Source organism: Limulus polyphemus, unplaced genomic scaffold, assembly GCF_000517525.1.
Source record: "Limulus polyphemus unplaced genomic scaffold, Limulus_polyphemus-2.1.2 Scaffold292, whole genome shotgun sequence".
Lineage (NCBI taxonomy): Eukaryota > Metazoa > Arthropoda > Merostomata > Xiphosura > Limulidae > Limulus > Limulus polyphemus.
Window position 1 is genome coordinate 368,196 of NW_013665902.1, and position 10,574 is coordinate 378,769.

The 10,574-nt window shown below is 35.4% G+C and overlaps 1 protein-coding gene across 2 annotated transcripts in view; it reads right to left on the minus strand.

Moving 5' to 3' along the window:
• LOC106457103 (putative polypeptide N-acetylgalactosaminyltransferase 9) overlaps positions 1-10,574 on the minus strand; it is a 122,822-nt gene that overhangs the window by 39,115 nt on the left and 73,133 nt on the right. For both annotated transcript variants that reach the window (XM_013916485.2, XM_022382914.1), the window contains exon 3: positions 2,994-3,160. In XM_013916485.2, coding sequence (XP_013771939.1) covers positions 2,994-3,160 — 167 coding nt within the window. The remainder of the gene's footprint in view (positions 1-2,993; positions 3,161-10,574) is intronic.

A 10,574-nucleotide genomic window follows, 5' to 3' on the forward strand; every position in this document is an offset into this window, starting at 1 on the left:
AGTATAAAATTTTACATCATCAATTAAGATAGGTTTAGAGTTCATGATAATTAGAAGTGAAAACATTTTATTTACAAATTCAACGACTGCTTTAAAAATCTGATCGACAAGATCATTTATAAAGTGCAACATAACATTATATACAAACACACACACTACACAATGGGTTATCTATGCTGTGCCCGCCCACCACGTGTGTTGAAAGCCGGTTTTTAGCGTTATAAGCCTTCAGATATCTATATCACGTCGGTGGCTCAGCAGTAAGTCTGAAGGCTTATAACGCTAAAAACCGGCTTTCAACACACGTGATGGGCGGGCACAGCATAGATAACCCATTTTGTAGTTTTGCGTTTAAAAACAAAACAAACAAACGTACATACATATATATGCGTATATACGCGTATGCTTTAAGAGGGAAAAAATTAGCATTATATGTGTAATTGACTCTCTCAACATGCCGCACAAGACTTGAAACAAAAGTTGCATCTTAGCAATCCAGACTGCGTTTAATAAAAAAAGTCACTCGTTTTTTAACTACATTTGAAAAGTCATAAACTGATTTTATAATACATGATGATGAAGGGAAACTGTGAACTTTGACATTTTTGAGATGCCACCCCTGTAAAAATGTTGTTGTGGCAGAACATCGAGTTTTAGTGATGTAAACAGACTCCATTTCGAAACGGTGTAACGAATTGTCATACATCACACCTGTAGATCTACGGCCGATAAAGGAGACATTTTTAGTTGAGGCAAATCATTATGTAAAATGTTGACCATCTTAATAGAACTGAATCAACCGAATTGATAGAAATATAAATTGTTCAGTAATATAAGGTTTGACTCGAAGCCTGGCTTAATGCTATTAAATATGAAGTTAAAAAACAATAAACTTTGATTTATGCCTCTGATTATATTCTAACCTTCAAATAACACTAACAAACCCAAAACGTTTCGCTCACTGTTTGGTAAAATGAGATTCTGCTTCTTATGAACGTTGCGTTTGGTGTTTATGCTAATACAGGTAATAACTAACTGTATAAAAATGTTCCCATATGGTAATACGTTGGCAAACAACGACTTATAAGCATAATGAAGTGATTTTTGTGGGGGAAACATACTACATATTTCGACAGTCCCTTTCCCAAAAAATTAACCACTTCATTGTGCTTATAAATCGTTGTTTGCCAACTTAGTATGATATTAGCATAATGTGCTTCCTTACGCAAGTGTTAATATATGACTTTACTTTTTTGCATATTTTCTAATTCATTACCGCCTATTTGGGGTTTTATCAGAAGTTCTCAGCTAGAAATAAGAAAAAGGTAAACAATTTAACTAATGTAAAACATAGCTCGCCCCGTTTTTGACGACGATTCTAATACTAAGGTACATATTACTACGAAAGTAAAACTTTTCACTTAATAATGACTAGGAGTATTAATTAGAAACACACCTTATGAAACACACATGGGCTGAATGGTCAGGTCAATAATTCCCATTGTTCAGGTACAGTCATTCTTAGTGAAAACCTGCCGATCAAAGGAAACTAATCAATCAGCATTACCTGTCGATTACGTGGCTTCTCCTAATATAATAGCGCGATTATGTGTCTCAAGTGTAACGTCAGCATACTGAAATAGCGGAGCGGGTTCAGCGTGCAATCGCATCTCGAACCCTGGACCTTTCGATCTTCACTAGACACATAATTGAAACTTTTATACTTGTACGATTACAGTAAAGAAAAATTTGAGTATTTTATGTCGAAAGTCTATATATTTTGGCCATATAAAGAGAACCAACAGCAGTAGCAGATTAGAGTGTTTCTATTTACTTCTTAACCGTTTCGATAACGATCTCTGTTACTGCGTGAATGCGTTATTAGAAAAACAAATTAACATAACATATGCAATTCGTTCTCTCTCACATGTCTCGCGAGGGTTGAAACAAGAAATGCATTTTAGCAATCAGCTTGCGTTTAATTTCAGTCAGATTAGATAAACATTTCGACTCAAAATGTAGTAATAAAAAGGCACTTGGCACTCTTTATAATTTAAAAATAGGTATTTGTAGAAAATAAAGTATTTTTGTATTAATTTACATCCGAATATATTTTTTAAAAAATTAGACTAATATGCAACACGTAAGATTAAGAATAGGAAGGAAATAATAACGAGCATCATATTTACACAAAGCCAGTACTGGTGCACATGGGTTCGTCCAGTCAATCATATTAAGCAAACTAGTTTAAACTCTAGGGATCCAGGGCTGTTTACTGAAGGTGCAGTAAAAGGTTTTGAAAAGAACTTGTGCATAAAGCGTTTGACAAATGTATTTCCTGCTAAGTGACATATGGCTATCTTCGTGTAATTACGCGTTTCTCCAGATAATATGGTATCTCATTCTAAACTATAATAACTCTGAAGTCTTCGGTGGCTCAACGATAATCATTGGGAACTATGATACTAAACTTTGGGTTCGATCCCTGAACTGAACACAGTACGGATAACCCATTGTGCAGCTCTGCGCTAAATACAATTGAAAAGTTGGCGGTGGGTGGTGATGACTAGCTGCTTTCCCTCTAGTCTTACACTGCTAAATTAGGGACGGTTGCGCAGGTTGCCCTCGTATAGCTTTGCGCGAAATTCAAAACAAACAAACAAACTTATGTTTGTGTATGTACTAAAAATGACTAATCATATTTATACAGACTATTCCCGTGTGACTTGACTGCGTCACCACCTAAACACATATAATTTTTCAACATCTCGTTATTCATAACTTAATACCCATAAATGTTATTATACTGTATGCAGAAGACTCAAAAGTAATTGAAAAAAGGCCCAGAAATGACAAATCAGTCAGTGAAATATTCTGCAAGTATTTTATTACCAAACAGTTAAATGTCCTTTGTGAGACCTTCAGTGAACAATTATGCAAGTATTTTATTACCAAACGGTTAAAGTCATTTGTAAAATCTGCGTTTGACTCACGTATATCGGAGAAGTCATCCACCAAAATCACCTCTTTAAGTAAATGCGGAGGAGATCTGTTCAGGATACTGTGGACTGTCCGCAAGAGGACGCTCCAAGCTTCATTGTGGAAACACACTATCACACTGGTCTGGGGCAGGTCGTCTAAATATGTGTTGTCTCGACATCTAGAAAAACAATAACGATAATAATTAAAGATGTTTACTTCTTGTATACATGTAAAGATTTTGAATAATTTAAATATTTTTATTAAGTGATATCAATACACGATAGATGTTTATTCTAGACTGTAAAAGAAAATTTAAATTAAATAGCTCTTACTTTTAGATAACACCAAATGGAAATACACAAATAAATCAATTTCCTTGATCCAGTAAATATGGTTACTTATTTACAAAAAAAAAAAAATGTTACCAAGTAATCCAAACAGTTCACTGTTTTGTTTGTTTTGACCGATTTAACAAAAAGCACAATGCTTGTTGGCGTGGTAGGTTTAACCCTATCAAAGTGTGTCCTTATGCTAATATAACGAGAACAGTAAACGTGCTTCAGCCTTTGTGTTTAGTGAAATATCCTAATAGTAACAAGAAACTTGTATTAAGAATGTTCCTAGACATGAGTGCATTACAGCAAGAATTCCCACATTTTCTCAGCAATAATATTCCGCATCCTAAATGAGGCTCCCACCCCCATGTATCTATAGATAATGAGTATATTAACAGTATTGTGAACTTTATATATTTTATAAGTTGACTCGTGTTATTCTATTTTTTAAAGTCAAAATACTAGTTATTAAGTATCCACATATGATGGTTGTGGAACAAATATTTGATTCACAGATCTACATAAAAATAGGCGTGTGAAGGGGGTGAAATTCTGCTTGTACTCACCATAAGTCAGTACCGGTTCTTTTTTTTTTAATTTGAAGTGGAAAACTGCTTCTTTCTTCTTCTTCTGAAAACCAGTAACGAGTTCCGTTATTTTTTAAAGTTCTATTTGAATAGTGCATGAATAGTTACCGTTAACCTGCAGAAAACTTGGTAACTCCACGTACTGTGAGGCCAAGTCCTGGCAAAGATGAGTACCTGTACGTCTCTAAGGAAAATTTCACTAATGGGTGTGAGTGCTGCACGAATAGAGCGTGTCTTTAAGTTAACGAGCTCGGTATAGTGAAAACTTCTTTTTAGGTTTTTGCGTGATTTGATGTACAAAGTAATTCAGTCTGTATGCTGCGACACATCTCGTACAGTTCGGTGATATGTGTTGTCAATACATGAGACAGTAAATAAGAATAAATACAGCATCCCTCGCGGCCACAAGATACTTCTGACGTACTAGACATAGTGCGGCTTTAATGAGGCGGCTTCCTTAATTTCGGTCGATGTATGCAACATTTCTTCGGAAATTGGATTACTAGTGTAAGGAAAAATACATGTTCACAAAACTATCTAGATGTATTAGCGGGGACAAAGAAATGGAGATATACACGTTCCGCAAATTTTGCGACGAAATAAAACGATGAAATTAACGCCTTTCAATATTCCTTTACATTATGAAGCTATGGAAGGTTACGTAAATGTCACTTTTGCCAAGTAAAAAATAACTATAAATGTGCTAAAATCTTGTGATTTCTAAGCAAATCATATATTGTATTACTTAGCAAGTATTCCATTAGTCAAGTTATTTCATAGTGAAACTAAATAAATTCTTAGTGATTATTTTATTACAGAATGACTCATAACATGTGATGGAGAATATAGAGTGACCCCTAATGTGCGATATAAGGTATAGAATGACCCATAATATTTGATATAGGATATAGTGGCCTATAACACGTCAGTTTATTTTGATAATTCAGAAATATGTTGGACAGAAATAGTGGAAAAATACTTGGCAAACCAAATTGAAGTTGATCTTTTATCGCTCGACGTTTAAAGCTCTAGGGTACTGACGCTTAATTTACTTATAGATTAAACTTTATGTGTAATTATCCAAGTTTCAATCGGAAAATCGTGTATTAGTACTTGTTGATTTGGGTACATCACGTGACTAAAGGAATTAAATCTTTGATGGCAACTTGGCTGTGTATCATGTAATGGTATCCTGATAGTTAAAACAAAGAAATGCTCACACAGAGAATATATATATATATATGGGATTGGATAAAAAATACAGGCATCTCTCCCTGTTTAGTTCGTCTAAAAAAATGAATTCATGGGCTGAAGTAGTCTGTCAGGAATTTTGTTCTCAAAATCCCTTCCCGACAAGAACAATATGTATGGGTTTCCAAGGGCTTTTCATGATTGAAGCGCCTGTCATCGAGATTAAACGTGTATAATGTGGTCACTCTCATCTATCTTCTGCCAGTATTGTCTTTGAGCCTCACATCGATACACAAATAAATACAAACCCATACAAGCTTTCAAAGCCTGTATAGCTGCAATCTAAACAGCCTACATTTTCTCACGCATTAAACATTGTTTGTAGTAGCAATGTATTTATAAACTTATATGTGTGTATATATATATATATATGGGAAGAGAGCAAGATGGAGGTGGGAGAATCTGATTTCGAAAGTTTCAAGTACTCTGTTGAAACTAGTAAAAAATGGTAAACTTAACAATGTTTTTCCGTTAAATATATTATAATACAGATTATTCATTTAATTACTCCTGTTTTTGTGTGTGTTGTTAAGCACAACAAAGTGCTCTACCAAATTTTTAATTTTTAGTACTATAATCCCTTAGACTTACCGCTGAGCTAACGGAGGGGGAGAGGAGGGTGTTTGCGAACAATCAGTAAAACAAGTTTTTGAAAATACCGAAAACAGCGAGGCCTCAATAGCTTCTAGTCATTATAAGTTTTTATTTCCTTACGATTTGTTTTATGATATTCGACATATTATTTCTCAAACTATTGTTTAGTTCTGGTTTAAGTAATTACCTTGTTTTGATCAGAATTTGTGGATAGATACACAACTTGTACATTTATACCGATAAACATGCCCCCACCCTGTAGCTCAGGAGTAAGTGTCGGAGCTTATAATGCTAGAAGTCTGGTTTCGATACCCATTGTAGGCACAGCACAGGTAGCCTATTGTGTATCTTTATGCTTGACAACGAACAAGCAAACCGTTCAACGACAGTCATTTTAAACACAAAATAATAATTATCAACGTATAAACTATAGTTATACACGATTTTAGTATTCATTCCCTGTTTTAATATGTACATATTTAAAAAGTTATTGTTTTATAGTCCAAACACTTGAAACACATATTCAAACGAAAGAATCCACTTCATTCAGGAGAAGCACTGTTTCGCAAGTGTCACATAATCTGAATGTTACTACTTAAACTTACTAACAGGACCGATCTCAAACGTCTAAACCCACTTTCTGTTTGTCCGTTGTCTAACTATTTCTAAGTTACTGGGTCAACCTCAACCAAACTTTGTGGGATAGTAGTTTGGAATAAGGGGCATGTTAATAGCGGGTTCTCAACCTCTCACTCCTCATTATTGCTGTTATTGAGCATCTATTATCTTTGGTGTAAGTTAACGTCATAGATGGCGCCAAGTTATTACACCTAAAATAAAAAACAACTATTAAATTTTCTATAAAACAACATGCACACAGTGTAGGGGAGATATACCTACTTCATACTTTGGCCCGTTACCTTCCAACTTCATGGCCAGGTGGTTAAGGCACTCGACTCGCAATCTGAGGGTCGCGGGTTCGAATCCCTGTCACACCAAACATGCTCGCCCTGGGGCGTTATAATGTGACGGTCAATCCCACTATTCGTTGGTAAAAGAGTAGCCCAAGAGTTGGCAGTGGGTGGTGATGACTAGCTGCCTTCCCTCTAGTATTACACTGCTAAATTAGGGACGGCTAGTGCAGATAACCCTCCGTGTAGCTTTGCGCGAAATTCTAAACAAACAAACAAACAATAACTGTCCAAAGAAGAGAACTTGAACATAAGAATTAGACCTACAATTAACGCACAGAGAATATGTAGCGTGACTAGAAAATTTCATTCTCTGGTTGTCCATCAGATTTGGAATGTTTCATAGCTTATCGTGAAATAATAAAGTAAATGAAGAATGCGTATTGTAAGCAGATGCAATTCTCCATTTTCCAGTAAATTTCAAAAACTTAACCTAGTACAATTGATAATGTACAGTTGTCTACAATGGAAAGTGGAAGATTTTCATGATGGTGTGTTATCATGTTTCTTATTGTTACAACTACCTTACAAGGTTCAGAGATTTAGCACCTGAACCTTTAGATACAAACAAAAATGTTTGCAGATTGCATAAGGCGTGCAAGATAAGTACAATGTCAGCTACAGGCTTATAAATAAAAATAAAAAGTAGGTAAACTTGACAGGAAAGATTAGCTGACAATACCACTGTACATATTTGCATGTGTTTAATTTATACCAGTTAAAAGTAGCCTAAGTTATCTTGAAACGTATTGCCCGACATGGCCAGGTGGTTGGGGCGCTCGACTCGCAATCTGAGGGTCGCGGGTTCGAATCCCCGTTCCGCCAAACATGCTCGCTCTCTCAGCCGTGGGAGCGTTATAATGTGACGGTCAATCCAACTATTCGTTGGTAAAAGAGTAGCCCAAGAGTTGGCGGTGGGTGGTGATGACTAGCTGCCTTCCCTCTAGTCTTACACTGCTAAATTAGGGACGGCTAGCGCAGATAGCATTCGTGTAGCTTTGCGCGAAATTCAAAACAAACAAAAAAAATCTTGAAATGTACATGCGCGAACAACACGTGAGTAAAATAATAATTAATTAGTGTATTAAACATGTATTGTTTTCATGTTTTTAAATATTTTATCCAACTCTTTTTAGATGAGAAAAAAATCTCCCTCCAATACACAATTATTGTTTGTATTTCAGACGAACGCTTGCGTATTTTTGACATTTTGTCAGAGATGACTTGTAAAACCTATTTGATAAGAGCTTGTAGTGAGTTACAGCATGGTGAATCAAAGTGTAGTGTGCAATTTGTAAGGTGACGTCATGTTTACTGATGCTTAAATACTTGTTGAAAGGAGTCAAGCAGAAATAGTTTCTTCGAATATCATCAGCATCAACAAATCTAGATCTCCACCAAAAATGGTCAGCAAAGATCAAACGAGTAAATTCCCAAACTGGCAAAGCCAATAAATTACGTCGTAATCGTTTCGATACTATGATAACTTAAGCACTTCCTACTTAGCAGCTTGTGGTGATCCAATCCTTGAGAAGGGAAATGAAATATACACTTGTTTCTTATTCGATGACCTAGAATAGTATGGAAGATACCCTAAACAGAGCGAAAAGGTATGTTGTATTTAAGATGCAATGAGCAGCGAACCATGAACTCTTGGATTCACAGTTCGAGCACACTAACCACTAGGCCATGCACAGCACCAATCTTTTAAAACAGCAGGAACAATCAAATCCCAGAAATATATACAAAAAAAAAATGCATCAAAATGCGTCTGGTGTAATGTGAATGTCAATCTACATATTTTTGTAGGCTATATTTTTAATCTAGACTTTTCTAGATCTTTGTCGTTCAGCTAAAGGAAGTTTAACGCAACGTGATGTGCGCGTGTTCAAACGTCTGGGATTTTCTCGAACGTTTTAAAATAATTTGAGCAGTTCAATCCACCACTTGTCACAGAGTAATACAAAATCCATCCCACCTTCCTACTCTTATACAACACAAGACTAGGAGTCTTACAGGTGGACTCTTTATTATATTTGATTACTAGCATGGGTTGATTTTCGCCCATCACTTTATAATAATTCATTGAAAATTAATCGTTAGATTATTTTGTTTGCAGATAGAAGCCATAATACTTAAAACAATCAAGAAACATATACAAATCCTCTTGACCATATACGTCTGTTTTATATCTTGGTAATAAAAACGATAGGAAAACATAATTCATAGAACTAACAAGAGCAATCGGAGAGATTGCATATATACTCTCGCCCCGCCGCTCCTTTTCGAGATTGCATGCGTTTATATTGAATGGTGTTAAATTTCACCTTCGAAAATTCAAAATCCTTCTCAGATCCAGAATTATCAACGATCCGGATCATTTTTTGTAGTGTAATGAGGAGTCTCAACCTTAATGTTCCCATGAAAATTGGTGCAAATCCGATCACACTTTACAGAGTTATTAACCGAAAACAGCGAAAATGCCCTATCTCCCCATTATAAAAAAAAACGTTTCAAAGTGATCTAGAATCCGCATCCGGACAAATTTGGGGAAAACTGTCCTATACTGACTTCCCATATTTGTAAAAATATTCATGTTCATCAGTTAATTAGTTTTCGAGATAAGGACGCGGAAATACAGAGAGTGAGAGACACACACACACCTACACGCGCGCAGACCCGATTGTAATCACGTGAATAAAACTACCAATAAAAACAGTATTTGGTGTGCATCTGTTGTTCCTTGGTTCGCGTCCATTCACCGCAAAAAAAAAAATGTGCTTCGCACTTTGAGGCTTGGCAGTGTTATTAGAGTGACGGGCAAGTCCCGTTATTCGGTCTGACAGAAATAGCTCAAGAGTTGGTGGTGGGTGGTGGTGACTAGCCACCTTCTCTTTAGTCTATCACTTCAAAATTGGGGGTGGTAAGAGTACATAACACTCGTATGACTTCGAACGAAATTCAACAAACAAAATCTTTAAGTGATAGGTAAACATAGTGTCACATAGAAGGATAAAGAACGTTTGTTATAGGGTTTTTTTATGAAAATAAAATAGATTTTTAAAATCAAGCAAAAAGAAACGCATCTCCCCTAGCGAGGTATATTTAAATGAACAAACAAATGTTTTAAAAATCTTAATCCGATATGTTTAGTGCTTTAATACCTGTATGTTGGGAAGGACTACTAGAAAAAGTTATTTTGAATTAGTTAATATTTTCACCTCCCATTAAAACATTGGAACTATGGTGTAAAAGTAAAAATCTATAGCTTGTAAATATTTCATATATCTCCGACACTTTGAAACTCTTAAAAGTTTTCTTTGTTGTGATATTAAAGATGCAATATCACTGAATAACACTTCTGGGTGTATTGAAAGTTCTTATGCAGCTAATGCATCAGAAAATTATTCTGCATATAATGACCGTAAAATGGTCTCTAGATATGTGCTAGAATAGTGCAAGCTTTATTGATTTTCTGGTACGTTTTGTAGCAGGCGGTAAATAATTTTTCGTTTCTAAAGGCCAGACATTATTTAGGACAACAAACGTAGGAAGGTGAATAGAACAGTCAGCAGAGAGAAGCACGCATATTGTAAACGAGCGTTTTTCATCATTAGAAAATAATCTCTGTTAACTGATTGCCGCTTAGTTATCAATTGTCGATGGGGGCTTACTACAGGACAGAATATAATGTTTGAGATTAATGTACAAATGAATGTAGCAATTCAGGCTAAAAAAAGAACGGGTCGACCATTCTCTAACTGTATTTTGCTATACATCGACAGCAATGATGACAAAACCTTGTCGAAACGTTGTACATTTGCTGTTATGTTAAACTTATATTAAAGTTTTTC